Source organism: Bubalus kerabau, chromosome 21 (genome assembly GCF_029407905.1).
Source record: "Bubalus kerabau isolate K-KA32 ecotype Philippines breed swamp buffalo chromosome 21, PCC_UOA_SB_1v2, whole genome shotgun sequence".
NCBI lineage: Eukaryota > Metazoa > Chordata > Mammalia > Artiodactyla > Bovidae > Bubalus > Bubalus kerabau.
The window spans coordinates 17,031,558-17,051,384 of record NC_073644.1 but is presented as its reverse complement, the minus strand read 5'-3'; the positions used below and the strand labels follow the sequence as shown (position 1 = coordinate 17,051,384).

General features: G+C 38.3%; 1 protein-coding gene and 1 non-coding gene across 2 annotated transcripts in view; one reads left to right on the top strand and one right to left on the bottom strand.

Moving 5' to 3' along the window:
* Window positions 1-19,827, top strand: part of PIK3C3 (phosphatidylinositol 3-kinase catalytic subunit type 3) — a 165,828-nt gene that overhangs the window by 134,918 nt on the left and 11,083 nt on the right. The window contains exon 22 of the mRNA XM_055559404.1: window positions 12,468-12,636. Within this exon, the coding sequence (XP_055415379.1) occupies window positions 12,468-12,636 (169 nt within the window). The remainder of the gene's footprint in view (window positions 1-12,467; window positions 12,637-19,827) is intronic.
* Window positions 14,879-14,950, bottom strand: TRNAW-CCA (transfer RNA tryptophan (anticodon CCA)). The gene has a single exon. It is a non-coding gene; the product is annotated as a tRNA-Trp (tRNA).

Genomic DNA, 19,827 nt, shown 5'->3' with positions numbered 1-19,827 from the left:
CTTTTGTTTGTTGGGAGTTTTTAAATCACAGTTTCAATTTCAGTGCAGTGATTGGTCTCTTCATATTTTCTGTTTCTTCCTGGTTCAGTCTTGGGAGAATGTACCTTTCTAAAAATGTGTCCATTTTTCCCAGGTTGTCCACTTGGCATACATGTTGTTGCATACTTGTTGCTCTTACAGTTTCTTCTAAGAGTCTCTTATGATCCTTTGGCTAAAGGTTTATCAATTTTGTTTATCTTTTCAAAGAACCAGATTTTAGTTTCATTGATCTTTGAATTTTTTTATTTTTGGTCTCTGTTTCATTTACTTCTACTCTGATCTTTATGATTTCTTTCCTTCTGCTAACTTTGATTATGTTTATTATTCTTTCTCTGGTTGCTTTAGGTGTAAGGTTAGGTTATTTATTTGAGATATTTCCTGTTTCCTGAGGGATGATTGTATCATTGTAAACATCCCCCTTAGAATTGCTTTGGTTGTATTCTATAGGTTTTGAATTGATGTGCTTTTCATTTTCATTTGTCTCTAGGTATTTGCTTTCCTCTTTGATTTCTTCACTATTTTTCTTATAGTTTATTTCTAATCTCATAGCATTGTGATTGGAAAAGGTGTTAAGATTTCAGTTTTCTTAATTTTACCAAGGCTCACCTTGTTGCCCAGACCGTGGTCAATCCTGGACAATGTTCCATGTGCACTTGAGAAGAATGTATATTATGCTGTTGGATGGAATGCTCTTTAAATATCAATTAAGTAGGTCTGGTCTAATGTTTCATTTAAGGCTCTAAACTTACTGATTTTCTGTTTGGATGATCTGTCCATTATGAAGTGGGGTGTTACAAAGAACATGAGAGATTCAAGTAAAAAGAATAAGTAGAGGTATAAAAAACAATAAGTACAGTTTTGAGATTGGTTCCAGTTAATTATTAAATATTCAAAAGGAAAATTAAGAATAACTCTACACTGTATACTATTAATTTCAGCAGTATATATTCTCTTTAATTCAAAAAATTGTCTTCACCTACAATTTTAAAAATACCTCCATGTCGCTAATGCAAATAGACTTCCCTGGTGGCTCACATGGTAAAGAATCTGTCTGCAGTGCAGTAGACCCAGGTTCGATCCCTATGTCAGGAAGATCCCCTGGAGAAGGAAATGGCAATCCACTCCAGCATTCTTGCCTGGAGATTTCCATGGACAGAGAAGCCTGGCGGGCCTCAATCCATGTGGTCACAAAGAATTAGAAATGCAAATACCAGGAAAATTTAATTAACACCTCTTATTAGCAAGAAGAGATAAGAAAGCCTTCTTCAGCAATCAATGCAAAGAAATAGAGGAAAACAACAGATGGGAAAGACTAGGGATCTCTTCAAGAAAATCAGAGATACCAAAGGAACATTTCATGCAAAGATGGGCTCGATAAAGGACAGAAATGGTATGGACCTAACAGAAGCAGAAGATATTAAGAAGAGATGGCAAGAATACGCAGAAGAACTGTACAAAAAAGATCTTCACGACCCAGATAATCACGATGGTGTGATCACTGACCTAGAGCCAGACATCCTGGAATGTGAAGTCAAGTGGGCCTTAGAAAGCATCACTATGAACAAAGCTAGTGGAGGTGATGAAATTCCAGTTGAGCTATTCCAAATCCTGAAAGATGATGCTGCACTCAATATGCCAGCAAATTTGGAAAACTCAGCAGTGGCCACAGGACTGGAAAAGGTCAGTTTTCATTCCAATACCAAAGAAAGGCAATGCCAAAGAATGCTCAAACTACCGCACAATTGCACTCATCTCACACACTACTCAAGTAATGCTCAAAATTCTCCAAGCCAGGCTTCAGCAATACGTGAACCGTGAACTTGCTGATGTTCAAGCTGGTTTTAGAAAAGGCAGAGGAACCAGAGATCAAATTGCTGACATCCGCTAGATCATGGAAGAAGCAAGAGAGTTCCAGAAAAGCATCTATTTCTGCTTTATTGACTATGCTAAAGCCTTTGACTGTGTGGATCACAATAAACTGTGGAATATTCTGAAAGAGATGGGAATACCAGACCACCTGATCTGCCTCTTGAGAAATTTGTATGCAGGTCAGGAAGCAACAGTTAGAACTGGACATGGAACAACAGACTGGTTCCAAATAGAAAAAGGAATCTGTCAAGGCTGTATATTGTCACCCTGCTTATTTAACTTATATGCAGAGTACATCATGAGAAATGCTGGACTGGAAGAAGCACAAGCTGGAATCAAGATTGCCGGGAGAAATATCAATAACCTCAGATATGCAGATGACACCACCCTTATGGCAGAAAGTGAAGAGGAACTCAAAAGCCTCTTGATGAAAGTGAAAGTGGAGAGTGAAAAAGTTGGCTTAAAGCTCAACATTCAGAAAACTAAGATCATGGCATCCGGTCCCATCACTTCATGGGAAATAGATGGGGAAACAGTGGAAACAGTGTCAGACTTTATTTTTCTGGGCTCCAAAATGACTACAGATGGTGACTGCAGCCATGAAATTAAAAGACGCTTACTCCTTGGAAGGAAAGTTATGACCAACCTAGATAGTATATTCAAAAGCAGAGACATTGCTTTGCCAACAAAGGTCCGTCTAGTCAAGGCTATGGTTTTTCCTGTGGTCATATATTGGTGTGAGAGTTGGACTGTGAAGAAGGCTGAGCACCAAAGAATTGATGCTTTTGAACTGTGGTGTTGGAGAAGACTCTTGAGAGTCCCTTTGACTGCAAGGAGATCCAAGCAGTCCATTCTGAAGGAGATCAGCCCTGGGATTTCTTTGGAAGGAATGATGCTAAAGCTGAAACTCCAGTACTTTGGCCACCTCATGCGAAGAGTTGACTCATTGGAAAAGACTCTGATGCTGGGAGGGATTGGGGGCAGGAGGAGAAGGGGACGACAGAGGATGAGATGGCTGGATGGCATCACTGACTCAATGGACATGAGTCTCAGTGAACTCCAGGAGTTGGTGCTGGACAGGGAGGCCTGGCGTGTTGCGATTCATGGGGTCACAAAGAGTCGGACACGACTGAGCGACTGATCTGATCTGTTTCTCTTTATACTTCCAGTCAGGGACAAAATAAGGTAGTTACAGTGAACATTAAGTTTGTTTTATATATACTTGTCCTTGACTCTTTAACATCATAGATTTGAATAAGACACACTCCCTGAATTTTTTAAATATTTTCTTAAATATCATGAAGTACATTTTAAAATCTCCTGAAATTTTAATTTACAGATATTAACTTTAAGAAGCCATTCTTTTTTGTATGAAGATGAATTTTCTTAAAACATTGATAGCCTCTTTTCAAAATACATTCCTCTTTGAACTTGCAATGTATAGTAATAGCTTCATAGTTAGATATTGAATCTTTTATGCCTTATAATTATTAATCTTCTTCTTTGAGAATTTTCTTACAAGAAGGATAGAAATATACTCTTCATTTGCAGGCAGTGATGCAAGCTGACATTGGAATTCCAGTAACCCCTGTTACGAAATGAAGAAAAGTGGGACTAAGTTTCCTATTAAAAGCATTGAGCCCATTAAATAAACTCCATGTGATGGTTGATACCATTTGATACATGATTTATTAAGGGAAGCAGTTTTGAATCAGAGGTTCTTAAGATAGACTCTCTACTCAAGTGGTGGGTTTCAGTCAGAATTATATCGATAACAAGACATTATTTAAATGATTAAATAAAACTAAGAAAGGATTATCTGTACCTATGATATTATAAGCTTCTCAATTCTTTACCTTGTGAAGGGTAGAATGGGATTTGTCTAACAAACTATATAATAAATGGTAATTCCAGGATAAGAGTAAAGCAGAAAATGAAGATCTTAGCTTAGTTGAACAGAGGATACATGTTTAGTTGAAAGCAGTGAAACCTTTAACAGAAATTTTGATCATAAACTTTTCACCAAATCATGGGAAAACCAATGATACTGTACTCCCTTGAACATTAAGAGATTAGGAGAGGTTGTATTCCCAGTGAGTATCAACTTTTCAAATTATTTATTTGCAAACCAATTTCTCATCTTTTTGGAATCATGGACTTCCCTTGGGAAATTGTTGGTCTATGAACTTCTGAAAGTATTAAGTTCATTGTGTTTAGAAACCCCCTGAAGCCCATTTTGAAATTCTGAAAAGGTGTTTTTCAGTCATAAGTAATACATAAAACTATTTTTAAAAAATGAAACACATGTATACCTGTGGCGGATTCATTTTGATATTTGGCAAATCTAATACAGTTATGTAAAGTTTAAAAATAAAATAAAATTAAAAAAAAAAAAAAAAGAAAAAAAAAAAAAAAAAAATGAAACCCCCTGTGTTGACATGTTACAGTTTATAATCTTAAATATGTACAACATAAAGTCTGATATTAACTTATGCATCTACTCATATTAATACATAACTATAAAATAAGAACAGATTTATAGGTTAAATAATGTTACAAACTGTTGCTTCTGCTGCTGCTAAGTCGCTTCAGTCGTGTCCGACTCTGTGCAACCCCATAGACGGCAGCCCACCAGGCTCCCCCGTCCCTGGGATTCTCCAGGCAAGAACACTGGAGTGGGTTGCCATTTCCTTCTCCAATGCATGAAAGTGAAAAGTAAAAGTGAAGTGGCTCAGTCGTGTCTGACTCTTAGCGACCCCATGGACTACAGGCTACCAGGCTCCTCCATCCATGGGATTTTCCAGGCAAAAGTACTGGAGTGGGGTGCCATTGCCTTCTCTGAATGTTACAAACTAGCAAAATGTAATCCAGCAGTATTAATGTGACAGACAGGAATATTGAAACTAAATTATCACTTGCTAGTGTGAAGATACCGATAATATAGTGTGAGTTCCAGTTTAGAATGCTGTTAATGTCCTATCCCATGCACGTATTCTTATAGTACTTTACTTGAACTATTTCATGTTGTTGTTGTTCAGTCGCCCAGTCATGTCTAGCTCTTTGCAACCCCATGGACTGCAGCATGCCAGGCCTCCCTGTCCCTCATCGTCTCCTGGAGTTTGCCCAAGTTCATGTTCAAATTGCATTGGTGATGCCACCCAGCCATCTCATCCTCTGATGCCCTCTTCTTCTTCTGCCCACAGTCTTCCCCAGTGTCAGGGACTTTTCCAGTGAGTAACCATTCTCATCGGATGGCCAAAATACTGGGGCTTCAGCATCAGTCTTTCTAGTAAATATTCAGGGTTGATATCCCTTAAGATTGACTAGTTTGATCTCCTTGCTGTTCAAGGGACTTTCAGGAGTCTTCTCCAACACCACAGAATGAACGCATCAATTGTTTGGCGTTCTGCCTTGTTTGTGGTCCAGCTCTTACAATTGTACATGACCAGTGGCAAGACTGTAGCCTTGAGTATATGGACCTTTGTCAGCAGAGTAATGTCTTTGCTTTTCAACATATGTCTAGGTTTGTCATCACTTTCCTGCCAAGAAGCAATTGTCTTCTAATTTCATGGCTGCAGTCACCATCTGCAGTGATTTTGGAGCCCAAGAAAAGGAAATCTGTCACTACTTTCACCTTTTTCCCTTCTATTTGCTATGAAGTTACAGGACTGGATGCCATGATCTTAGTTTTTTTAATATTTAATTTAAGAGGCTGTTTTGCTCTGCTTCTCACCCTCATCAAGAGACTCTTTAGTTCTTTGCTTTCTGCCATTAGAGTGATATCATCTGCATATCTGAGTATCTGAGGTTGTTGATGTTTCTCCCGACTGTCTTGATCCCAGCTTGTAACTCATCCAGCCCGGCATTTCTCATGATGTGCTCAGCATATAGTTTAAACAAACAGAGTGACAGCAGACAGCCCTGTCCTACTCCTTTCTTGATCTTGAAACAATCAGGTGTTCCATACAGGGTTCTAACTGTTCCTTCTTGACCCACGTACAGGTTTCTCAGGAGACAGGTAGGATGGTCTGGTATTCCCACCTCTCTTAGAGCTTCCCACAGTTTGTCATGATCCACACAGTAAAAGGCTTTAGCTTAGTCAATGAAACAGAGATGGATGTTTTTCTGAAATTCCCTTGCCTTCTCTATAATCCAGCAAATGTTGGCAATTTGATCTCTAGTTCCTCTTCCTTTTCCAAACCTAGCTTGGACATCTGGAAGTTCTTGGTTTGCCTAATGCTAAAGCCTAGCATGCAAGATTTTAAGCATGACCTTACTAGCATGGGAGATGAGTGCAGTTGTCCCATGGCAAGCACATTCTTCTTGGGAACTGGGATGAGAATTGACCTTTTCCTGTTGTCTTTTCCAGATTTGCTGACATAATGAATGCAGAACCTTGATGGCATCATCCTTTAAGGATTTAGATAGCTCTGCTGGAATTTCATCACATTCACTAGCTTTATAAACAGCAGTACTTCTTAAGGCCCACTTAACTTCACATTCCAGAATGTCTGGCTCTGGGTGACTAACCACACCATTGTAGTAATCCAGTTCTTTAAGATATTTTTTATACAGTTCTTTTGTGTATTCTTTCCATCTCTTGATCTCTTCAGCCTCTGTTAGGTCTCTGCCATTTTTATCATTTATTGTTCCCATCTTTGGGTGGAATGCTCCTTTGATGTTCCCAGTTTTCCTGAAGAGATCTCTAGTCTTTCACCTTTCAGTTTTTTTCTTCTGTTATTAAGCACTGTTCATTAAAGAAGGCCTTCTTGTCTCTGAATAGCTAGATTGAAATAGCTGTATTTGACTGGATATACCTTTCCCTCTCTCCCTTGCTTTTCCCTTCTCTTCATTCTTCTGCTGTTTGTAAAGCCTCCTCAGATAACGACTGTACCTTCTTGCTTTTCTTTTTCTTTGGAATGGTTTTGTTTGCCACCTCCTGTACAGTATTACAGACCTCTGTCCATAGTTTTTCAGGCACACTATTAACTAGATCTAGTCCCTTGAATCTATCTGTTACCTCTACTGCAAATTCATATGGGATTTGATTTGAGTCATACCTGGCTAGCCCAGTGTTTTTCCCAGTTTTCTTTAGCTTGAGCCTGATTTTGCTATGAGAAGCTGATGATCTGAGCCACAGTCATCTCCAGGTCTTGTTTTTGCTGACTGTATACAGCTTCATCATTTTCAGCTACAAAGAACGTAATCAATTTGATTTCAGTATTGACCATGTGGTGATGTTCATGTGTAAAGTCATCTCTTGTGTTGTTGAAAAGGGTATTTGCTATGACTAGTGCATTGTCTTGCCAGAATTCAGTTATCCTTTGCTCTGCTTCATTTTGTGTTCCAAGGCCAAACTTGCCTGTTACTCCAGGTATCTCTTGACTTCCTGCGTTTGCATTCAAATCCTCAATGATGAATAGAACATCTTTTTTAGGTGTTAGTTCTAGCAGGTCTTCAGAGTCTTGATAGAACTGATCAGCTTCAGCTGCTTCGGCATCAGTAGTAGAAGCATAGACATGGATTACTGTGATGTCAAATGGCTTGCCTCGGAAACGAACAGAGATCATTCTGTCATTTTTGAGGCTGTACCCAGGTGCTGCATTTCAGACTTTTTCGTTGACTAAGAGGGCTACTCTTTCTTCTATGGGATTCTTGCCCACAGTAGTAGATATGGTCATCTGAATTAAACTCCCCCATTCCCGTCCATTTTAGTTTGCTGATTCCTACAATATTAGTGTTTATTCTTACCATCACTGCTTGACCATGTCCAGTTTCCCTTGATTCATGGACTATTTCTGATTCCTGTACAATACTCTTCTTTGCAGCATTAGGTTTTACTTTCATCACCAGACACATCCACAGCTGAGTGTCATATCTGCTTTGGTCCAGCAACTTCATTCCTTCCAGAACTATTGGTAATTCTCCTCTGCTCACCTTCTGACCTGGGAGACTCATCTTGTGGTGTCTTTTTTTTTTTTTTTTTTTTTTTTGGCCTTTTATACAGTTTGTGAGTTTCTCATGGCAAGTATACGGGGGCAGTTTGCCATTCCCTCCTCCAGAGAATCATATTTTGTCAGAACTGCTTCATAACCTCCATTTACTCAGGATGCTGTAATATAGTTTTCAAGGTACTCTCCCTCTGTTGTATTAGCCTGCAACAATTAAAGTAGTCTTGCTGTTTGATACCAACTCAGTCAAAAACACTGAAATCACAGGATGGTATTAAGTCATAAGGTATCAGCCAGGTGATTTAGACTCTGCCTTCCTTAAGTCCAATATAGATCCTCACAGAAAAGAAGACACAAGATATGACAACTTTTATAAGGACTCGTGGGTTTCTTGAAGAAGAAATGTTTCTATCAATACCTTTTTTTAAAAGTTGTCTAAGCTCTAAATGTGAAATTAAGATGTCACTGGTTAAATAAATGCAAAATAGCCACATTGTATGCCCCTGTGTGCTAGATATTACCTGGGTTTCAGGATTATAGTAAAAATGAATGAAACAAGGTTCTTGATTGTAAGACTCTTAATGGTTCATTAAAAGTTTAGTGTTGTTGAGAAGGATGAGTGAACAAATAACTTCAGTATACACCTCAGCCTAAAGCGTTTTGATAGAAATAGGTAAGGTAGGAGCTCACCAAATGCATGCTGATTTAGACAGACCAGTGTGACTAATAGAAAACATTTTGCTAACCTGTAACTGCCTTTGGTTTTTGGGGTGGGGAGACAAAACCACTTTTGGTTGTCTACAGGCTTCTTGCTAGCTTGCTATCTATTTCTAGTTAGAATTCCTTCTCATCTCACCTTCACCATTTTTCATTTACTATAGTAGGAACACTCATTTAAAAAATTCTTATGAGACTCTTGGGAAGGAAGAAATTTTTCTCTGCCCTCCTAGTTTCTTCTGGTTGGTTTAAGAACTAAAATAACATGGGATTATTGACAGAGTTACAGAAGAAAAACTAAAGTTTACTAATGTATATATGGGAGAGATCCAGAAAAAATGTGAATAACTCATCAAAATGACTGAAGTCTTCACCCTAAATTCCATCCTCAGCTAAAGACAAAAGAGGATGTTGGAGATAGTGGTTTGAGATCTCAAAGGGGAGGAAAACAATTGACATGCAGGTAGAAAAGCAAATGTTTGGTAAATAAATATTTGCTGATGCCACACAGAGACAATGAATGGGACATAAAGAAGAATTTTTAACAAGCAAACTTCACCAGGTACCTCCCTGTCTAGGCACATAATTCATACTGTGATTAATCTATGGTGAATAGGTCCCTTCCTGGAACAGATCCTCTAACTAACATTTTTTTAGGCAGCTTTGGGGAAGGTCAAAGTTTCTTCCTTTTGAGATTTGATTGTTTTCAGCTCAAAAATAATCTTTATGCCAAAAAGGTATTTTAGAGTGGAAAGTTGTGCCTCCCCTGTAAGACTTTAACCAGCCCTCTGATTTTAACATAATATTTTAAGCCTGGTATATCTTAAAAAAAAAAAAAGTAATGAGATAATTTTGATAAATGGAAAAACTGATTTCCAGTGCAATAGTTACATTAATGATAGCACAAGGAAACCAGATTTGCCACCCCAAAATGTTTCTGGCATTTCAAGCTTAAAACAGTCTATTCAAGCCCCTGGAAGCACATTTGACCTTACCCCTAACTCCCTGAAAAGTTTAGATACAGTACCTATGCCAAGAATAGACCATTCAGCAGAAATATCTGCAAAAAATACAGTTAGGTGTGATAGGTGAAACTCTCGGAGATTTAGAGTCCACTCTGTGTCCTGTTGTCTCTGCTGCTGCTGCTGCTGCTAAGTCACTTCAGTCGTGTCCGACTCTGTGTGACCCCATAGATGGCAGCCCACCAGGCTTCCCCGTCCCTGGGATTCTCCAAGCAAGAATACTGGAGTGGGATGCCATGTCCTTCTCCAATGCATGAAAGTGAAAAGTGAAAGTGAAGTCGCTCAGTCGTGTCTGACTCTTAGCGACCCTATAGACTGCAGCCCACCGGGCTCCTCCATCCATGGGATTTTCCAGGCAAGAGTACCGGAGTGGGTTGCCATTGCCTTCTCCATGTCTCTGCAAGGCCTACCAAACATTTGTTTTCCTAACATTTGCTTTTCCATTTCCATGCCTTCCTCACATCTGAAGTGTCAACCCTTCCCCAACACCCTCCTTGGTCTTTAGCTGAAGATGGTATTTATGGTAAAGGTTTCATCCATTTTGGGGAGTTACTTGGTTTTTCTGGATCTCTTTCATGTATGTACATGTGTATGTGTGTGTGCACATGTGCTCAGTGATGTCTGACTCTTTGTGACTCCATGAACTATAGCCCACCAGGCTCCTCTCTCCACGATATTTTCCAAGCAAGGATACTGCAGCAGTATTTTGTACCCCAGGACAAAATACTTCCTAACCCAGGGATTGAACCCACATCTCTTGTGTCTCCTGCATTGGCAGGCAAATTCTTTACATTGCGCCACTTGGGAAGCCCCTTTGGTTTGGTTTTCTCCTCTTAATATGTCTCATATCAATACAAGTCTTAGGCCAGCCAGAGAACCTAGGAAAATAGAAGATAATTTCTTCTTCCTGCTCAGTTACTACTTTTTCTATAGCCATGGTATGATAATGTTTAAATCTCTGGTTAGTTGTCACTATGAGCATTCATTTTTAAGCTGTTGTTTCTCTTTGTATATGAATTCCATGTCCCATATTTAGTATAGGTTCTGTCAATTCCAAATAATATGCAATATAGTTTTCTTTACTGTTGTGGGAAAATAGTGCTAGTATGTATCTTGAATTTCACTTAAATTTAATATGCCTAAAATTTGAACTTTTTTATTACCTTTTGTTGGCAGTTTTGAAGTTCTTTCTCACTTTCAGAGTTTAATGTATTGTTTAGTTTAAGGTATTTTTAAACTATTATTTGTTTATTAGTAGTAGTATTTACTATTAAACTGATAAACTAGAATAATGTTATATTTTAGTTTAATTTATTATTTAGCTTTTCTTTGTAAGAAAGATGCCTGAAAGTATTGCAGAAAATAAGATTGCTTATCTCTTTAATATTTAATTAACATATTGATATTTATTTTTGAACAGAATTCAGTATTTAAAGTTTAGAGTGATGACTGTGTACCGAGTACTGTGTTAAGTATTAGCTATATTATCTCTTTTCATTCTGCCAGGAGATAATTATCAGTATTAACCTGTTTTGTAGGCTAGAAGGTAAGGCTTAGAAAGGTTACGTAAGCAACTTTATCAGGGTCACGTACATGATCAAGGGCAATATGAAGTGTTTTACTAAAGGGTCTTTATACTCCTGACTCGGAGGCCTGCCAGGGGATCACTGTTTCCTGAGAGTTTGTTACCACAACTGGAGTCAGTTCTGTGCCCATCTTTGTTTCCAACAGTGATCTAATGACAGTGTATAAAGTTCACAGATAACAGTGACAATGCTCAGAGAAAGGCATAGACAGAAGGGTAAGCTTAACATTTTAGCTGGATAGAATCACTATCTAAAATACTTTTCGAGATGGCTGAAGTGTGTGAAAATTCAATACATGCATCTCAAGGAGAGTTTTTGGCTTGTGCCATTGAAGGAAAGAAATCTAACCTTTCCAAATGCATGATGGAAGAAAGGTTTTCACATAAAACAGGTCAGAATGCATTATAGGATAAATAAAAGTGGGCACGTTGCACTAGGGAAGTTTTTCGTTGGCTTTTTAAATGAATCAGTGTCTTCATTCAACATTGAGTGCTTACTATATGCTAGAAACTATTCTGAGGTTGGGAAAACAGGCCTAAATTCCTGCCTTAGTGGTACTTAGATTGTAGAATCCGAGGGGTTACTTTTAGTTTTTTAATGTGCCTAATTAGACCTACTTGTAAATTAAAGATGGTTTATGAATTCAGTGGTGAATCATTATCCAAAGTGAATCATCAGTGGCATTCTTAAATATCTGACCTATGAGTTTAGATGACTGCTCAAGGGTTTCTCTTCATGGGCACTATAGTGTGTTCAGCCCTTGGCAGAGATGAATACTATGCTTGGTTTCCTAGTCTGCAGCTAGTAAGTGACCCAGTTAATTGTAAATGGTTTAAATAAAGCTAAAAATATAATTTGAAATTTGGGAGATGTGTTTGAAGGTCGGGAGAATAGTGATAAGTTAAAGAGAAGCATTTATCTCAAGAATACTTAAAGAAATGATCCTCCTTTGGCATAAGAAATTTGCTACAGTATACTAATTTCTACTAATACTTTTGACAGTTGTCTAAGCTTTAGCCATTTTTGATTCTGGAGATCTAAAAGTAAGATTTTTAATTTTAAAATATTACCCTGGGATTTTAAGTATAGTTTTATCTGAAGGAATGTGAGCTTCAAGGAGCTAAAATATGCTCTGAAGGCTACTCCTAAGTCTGGAGTTACAGTATCAAACAATTTAATGGACTTCATCTTGAACTAGTATTCTTTATGAAGAGACACTGCTTTACCAATTGTGAAATACATATAAGATTCTGGAAACAAATGAGTTTCTTATCAACATCCAGGCAAACTCTTCCACATAGACTTTGGATATATTTTGGGTCGAGATCCAAAGCCTCTTCCTCCTCCTATGAAGCTGAATAAAGAAATGGTGGAAGGAATGGGAGGCACACAGAGCGAACAGTACCAAGAGTTCCGAAAACAGTGTTACACAGCTTTTCTCCACCTTCGAAGGTAAGTTGATTTGCTTGATGTAGAGAATTTTGGTAAATTCATTTCACAAATCAAGAAAAATATTTGTTTAAATGTATTCCCTGGTGGTTCTGTGGTAAAGAATCCTCCTGCCAATGCAGGAGATGTGGGTTCAGTCCCCTGGGCTGGGAAGAACCTCTGGAGAATGAAGTATTCTTGCCTGGGAAATCTCATGGATAGAGGAGCCTGGAGAGCTATAGTCCATGGGGTCGCAGAAGAGTTGGACATGACTTAGAGACTAAAACAATAACAATACATTTTTTTAGCATCATTCTTTTTCAGAATGACACAGGCAACAGTATTTGTTAATGTATATTTGATGACTGTTTTGATAAGTAGTCTAATTTCAAAGGAAAAAGACAATTTCTTGCTTTCTCACTAATTATCTGACTGCTAAGTCCCAACAAATCCCAGGGAGGTTGACATTACACAAGAATGAACCATTTAGCTAACTTGGAATGATTAGTTAGATAATTTTTATTCTTTAACACCTTTATCAGCCTTAGTTTTGGTTGTTCTTGAGGAGCATTGTGAGGTTTGTTAAACAACTGAGTAAATGTTGCAAATGGTTTTGTCTGTCTTTAGTACCACATCAGTCATTCTTCTTTTAAAAAAAGCTATTAATTTTTTTCTCTATCCTTTTTTTCCCAAGGCCACTATATCTCTGCTTCCTTCATCCAAATTTACTTAGGACTGAACATAAATTAAAAGTCATGTTTTTTAAATTCAGGACTTGGCTCTGATGATTAGTCAAAAATGATGGATCATTTGACCCTAACTCCATTTTTAACCTAACTAATGCAAAATGAATATTCTTAGTCCACCAGAAAAATCCCAGCTTGAGAGACCACCTGTATTCTCTTCCAGGTGAATATATAACCAGTAGAAATGAGTTGTCTATGCATGTAGGCGCTATCTTTTCTGTCTTTGTAACTTCAGTTTATGGACACTCAGAATATGTGTGTTGAATAAAAACCTTCAATATTTGTATGAAAATTCCTGCTTCATATCTTGAGTGAAGCCATGTTCCCAGGTGATATTGATGCTACTGGTCCCAGGTGAATGGCTGTCCTGTATTAAAGTTTCATCTTTGCAGCGGCTCACTACTTCACTGTTAACTCAGGCTCCACTGCTGTCACAGATCTTAATGTACATTTTACAGACAGCCACGTTATTATCCTTTGGGTGGTAGAGTGGCTCAGTTTTACTTTGTAGAAATGCTGAAAGAATAATGAGAAGATCAGTGCCTGATGTGCAGAAGCACTTTCAGAGATGAAAGTTCCACTTTAACACCTGGAATTTTTAATATAAAATAGTCACAGCTAGATGAAAGTTTGGTGATCTCAGTGAGGAGACAGACAAGATAATATGAAATGATAACTAGAGAAATGTCAAAGGTATTCTCCCTTATTGAAAGCAGAAAGAAAACATCAAGCTTTATAAACTATCATTGATAATGGATTAGTAGCAATTCAGCAAAATGAGAAAATAGAGGCAGATTGTTTGTGCAGAGCCAAAGTTAACTTTCTCACTACTAAGAAAAATCATGAAGACTAATCTCCCTCACTTTATGTTAAGTCTTCATGAACATAGTTTTAATATTTTATTTTCAGGAATTTCACTGTTAAAATTAGCTGGGCCTTAATATTTTTGTCAACATTTATTTCTTAATGTATTTTAGAATATGCTTCTGTTAGTAAAAATTTCCCTTAGGACATAAGAATTAGCCAGAAAGCCAAAAGTTTGTTTACAGGTAAGAATATTTGACACACTTATTATTAGGGTGTTAACCTTGTTCTTGTTCTTTTCATGGTTTTTGTTGATTGCTAATCAATAAGAAATCATTGAATACATTGTGGACCACATAAACCAAGCAATCTCATTTGAACTAAGTTATGAATGGTTATAGTTACACAGACGCCAGAACACATTTTATGGAGTGATTTTCATGTAACAGAATGCATTGTTATACCAATAATGAATTGGAAATTTTATTTTTTGAATACTCTTATGGCAGCAGTAGTAATGCTCAAACATTGTAAAAGTTAAGTATTGAAGGAAAACATAAACTTCTCTTAATCCATGTTTATGCCAAACACTATGCTGGACATCAGTGATACAAAGAGAGCCTAAAGGTGAAGTCGCTGAGTCGTGTCCAACTCTTTGCGACCCCGTGGACTGTAGCCTACCAGGCTTCTACCCGGCTTCTCCATCCATGGGGATCTTCCCGACCCAGGGATCGAACCCGGGTCTCCTGCATTGGAGGCAGATGCTTTAACCTCTGAGCCACCAGGGAAGCCCAAGAGAGCCTAAACTTTTCAGTAAAAATACTGAAGTTAGGAATGCATTTTGCTGTATCAAGCAAAGTTCTCACACTGTCTTAGAAGATGTCTTAAGTCACCAAAGAGTGAATCTGTGGATCACACTACTTTTCATTGTTAACTTCATTTTTATTTTTCCCTCCTGAAACTAGTACACTTATTAAAGAAATATTTATATAGAATTCTACTCTGATATTCACTGCATGCAAAATGGATAAATTGTAGGGGAAGCAGACCTCTGAAATGCTATAAGAACCTCACTTGATGTAGTTAATGATTTTTATTCTTAGTATTGAAGATTTTTACTGAAAAATCTAGAGCATCTTTGTATAGTCAGTGAGTAACTTGATGATTGGTGCGTATGTTTTCCTTGAACACTGTGCTTAACCTACTCCTTTATCAAAATCTTATTTATATCATATCCATCTTTACATCTTTGTCTAGACTTGGTTTTGCACTTTTCTCACTCTCATTTTTTAGCCTTAACCTTATATTTTCTTTTGATAATGGTTTTAATTAAAGATTTTTAGTAACCTTTAATCTGTTTTTATGGATAGAACTTGAATAACTAATGTTTAATTTCTGTTTGGTGTCACTGGTTCTGTTTTAAATAGAAAATGTAGGTTAATGGCAACAGATGTAAAAGATTAATACAGTTGAAATGTAGTGACAAATAATCTGCAAAATAATTGGATATTTAAGCTTCTTAGAAAATATTCCACTTTGTATTTATTTAAATTGTTTCCCTTTGCCATAATAATAGAAGCATGGGTGGTTTCATTTATGTATATATGTGTGTGTTCGGTCCTGTCCGACTCTTTGCAATCCCATGACTGTAGCCCACCAGGCTCCTCTGTCCATGGAATTTTCTAGGCAAGAATACTGGAGTGGCTTGCCATTTCCTACTCCAGGGGTTTTTCCTGACCCAGGGATTGAACACACGTCTCTTGTGTCTCCTGTACTGGTAGGCAGATTCTTTACCACTGAGCACCTGGGAAGCCTAGTTACATTTATACCAACAGATAATCCAGAAACATTAATATGTGCCTTTTACAAAAGGAACACATATTGGGCTATATTAAAGGCAAACATTTTAACATAGATCCTAGCTGTGCATGAGAATCACTGGGGATCTTTGTTGGGGAGGGGAGACCAAAACAGTTGCAGCCCATCAGTTCAGTCATCCTGGGATTTGCCCAGGCATTGGTATTTTTAAAGAAACTTCCCAGGTGAAAATTTAATGGGCAGCCAGGTTGGAGAACCACTGAAATATCCTTTTCAAAACTGAGCCTTGCATTCCTCATCTTGAGTTACCCTGTAGTAGATTTCTGAGATTCCCCTATGGGAAGACTGGGAAAAATCCTATATAGTCAACAAAGCAGAGCATGAATTATTAAGGATGCACTGAAAGAGTACCATTGTTTTCATAACCTAATGCGTAGCAGTTTGTTGTATCCTACTGACACCACAGTCCTTACAGCCTTCTCCATGGACCCTCTTCTGTATCCCTTTCCTACAAACCACAGAGCTTAAAGAAGTTCTGGTGCCTTGCAGTCCTTACAGCCTTCTCCATAGACCCTCTGCTGTATCCGTTTCCTACAAACTGCAGAGCTTAAAGAAGGTCTTGGTGCCTTCCTGCTCCGAAATGCCGTTTCTAAACCTTTCTTTCCTGGCTTTCTTACAAAAGCATAGATGCACACCATGAAACCAGATAAATTACCTGCTGCTGACCATCAACTGCCTATTTCCCTGTCATTCTCCTCCACTGAAAACTTTCATTCTTGTCTTCTTCAGGCCTGCTGCTGTGACTTCAACATCTTCATGAATGGTCCAGCTGTGACCTGGCCTCACAGGGCCTGGTCCTCATGTAAAGCCAGCCTTGGCCACTCCTTCTCATTAAGAGTCAAGTTAGCCCTTCAAAGTCTTGATCCAGTGCTTTTCACTGTCTGAGCAGCACACCATCTGTCCTTCCAGCTCTTTTCATTCCTCCATGTCTTCAACGTCAGTCTCATTACCCTACCACTGTATATAATACACCTTAATCCTCACTTTCCTCCTTCCCCCATTGAATTTTACAGCCTCAAACTGTAATTAATCCCTCTTAACTGCCACAGCTAGGTGAGTGCCACTGTTAATGGCTTCCATTAATAGTGGGGAGAAGACCAGGATATTGCTAACATTGTACTGCTCCCCTATTTCTTTCTTTTTTCTTTTTTTTAAAATTTTATTTTATTTTTAAACTTTACATAATTGTATTAGTTTTGCCAAATATCAAAATGAATCCGCCACAGATATACATGTGTTCCCCATCCTGAACCCTCCTCCCTCCTCCCTCCCCATTCCATCCCTCTGGGTCGTCCCAGTGCACCAGCCCCAAGCATCCAGTATCGTGCATCGAACCTGGACTGGCAACTCATTTCATACATGATATTTTACAAGTTTCAATGCCATTCTCCCAAATCTTCCCACCCTCTCCCTCTCCCACAGAGTCCATAAGACTGTTCTATACATCAGTGTCTCTTTTGCTGTCTCGTACACAGGGTTATTGTTACCATCTTTCTAAATTCCATATATATGGGTTAGTATACTGTATTGGTGTTTTTCTTTCTGGCTTACTTCACTCTGTATAATAGGTTCCAGTTTCATCCACCTCATTAGAACTGATTCAAATGTATTCTTTTTAATGGCTGAGTAGTACTCCATTGTGTATATGTACCATAGCTTTCTTATCCATTCATCTGCTGATGGACATCTAGGTTGCTTCCATGTCCTGGCTATTATAAACAGTGCTGCGATGAACACTGGGGTACACGTGTCTCTTTCCCTTCTGGTTTCCTCAGTGTGTATGCCCAGCAGTGGGATTGCTGGATCATAAGGCAGTTCTATTTCCAGTTTTTTAAGGAATCTCCACACTGTTCTCCATAGTGGCTGTACTAGTTTGCATTCCCACCAACAGTGTAAGAGGGTTCCCTTTTCTCCGCACCCTCTCCAACATTTATTACTTGTAGACTTTTGGATCGCAGCCATTCTGACTGGTGTGAAATGGTACCTCATGGTGGTTTTGATTTGCATTTCTCTGATAATGAGTGATGTTGAGCATCTTTTCATGTGTTTGTTAGCCATCTGTATGTCTTCTTTGGAGAAATGTCTATTTAGTTCTTTGGCCCATTTTCTGATTGGGTCATTTATTTTTCTGGAGTTGAGCTGTAGGAGTTGCTTGTATATTCTCGAGATTAGTTGTTTGTCAGTTGCTTCATTTGCTATTATCTTCTCCCATTCTGAAGGCTGTCTTTTCACCTTGCTAATAGTTTCCTTTGATGTGCAGAAGCTTTTAAGGTTAATTAGGTCCCATTTGTTTATTTTTGCTTTTATTTCCAATATTCTGGGAGGTGGGTCATAGAGGATCCTGCTGTGATGTATGTCAGAGAGTGTTTTGCCTATGTTCTCCTCTAGGAGTTTTCTCCGTCTCAGTACATCTATTTTTAAAAGTTCTCACTGTCTCCACTTACTTGCCTCTTTTCTTCCTCAGCCTTCTCCAGTAAGTCTTCCAGTCCCGCTCTGCTATTGAAACTAATTTTATCAAAATAAACAGTTACCTATAGCAAATCCAGTGGCCACTTTTGCTTCCTTGAAGCTTTGACACAGTTGACCATGACTTTGTTCCTAAAAATCTTTTGCCCATGACTTCGTTCCTAAAAATCTTTCTTTGTTCCTATATATATATGTGTATATATATATAGGCTTCCAGGTGGCTCTTATGGTAAAGAATCTAACTGCAGTGTGGGAGACCCAGGTTCGGTTCCTGGGCCAGGAAGATCCCCTGGAGAAGGAACTGGCAACCCACTTCAGTAATCTTGCCTGGAAAATCCCATGGACAGAGGAACTTGGTGGACAATGTGGTCGCAAAGAGTTGGACATGACTGAGTGACTAAGCAAAGCACAGCATATGTATAGTTTAGTCGCTAAGTAGTGTTCAACTCTTTGTGACTCCATGGTTTCAGTTTAGGGGGAACAGATCCAGAACTTTTTACCAAGACCAGCTAAAAACCTTCGTTGTCTAAAACTAAATTTTTTACTCACATCCATCCCCAAAGTCAGATCTGGGCCTCCTTCTATCACTGCAATGCTGCATTACCACTCAGGGTGTAACTGTCCAAGAGGAGAGTGTTCTGAGCAGGAGGTGGCCTGTGCCCAGTGGACACTTACTGACACCTTTCCCCACATGGCTCCACCTCTAGTAATGAACATTTGAAATAGTAACATACTTTCTCTTTGTTTAGAGGAAGATGAAAAGTTTGAACATTGATAAGGATAAACATTCCTACAGGGGTCCACATACTCCAAAGGTGAAATGATTTAGGTATCTTGTATATTTTTAGTGTAGAAGAGTATGAGCTATTTTCTCCTCCATTTAGGATGCTTATAACCAGACCAGTCACTGTATTTTCTAAGATGGTGGGATTAGTATCCCTGGAGGATACTTATGACTCATGAATGGAGTCACACTATTTCCTTTCACTCAGTACCCATGACACACCAAGGTAGTCTTAAGATAGCAGATGGAGTCACATTACCCCTTCACTCATTACGCATGACACACTGAGGTAGTCTTATTGAGCAAAGACAGATCTTCATTCCTTAGTAAAATGTAATTAATGGTATAAAGCAGATTCCCCCTTAGATCTCTTCTGAAAAGAATATACTTAATTTAAAATGAAAAAAATGTCATTATTAGATGGTTACTCCAAAGGTGTGTTCCCTATTGGGAGACCTAGAAGTGGTATTATATCAAGGCCCTAGAATAAGATACGTTTTCAAGTCTTGCTTTTCATTGAGACAACTGGTGAATAAG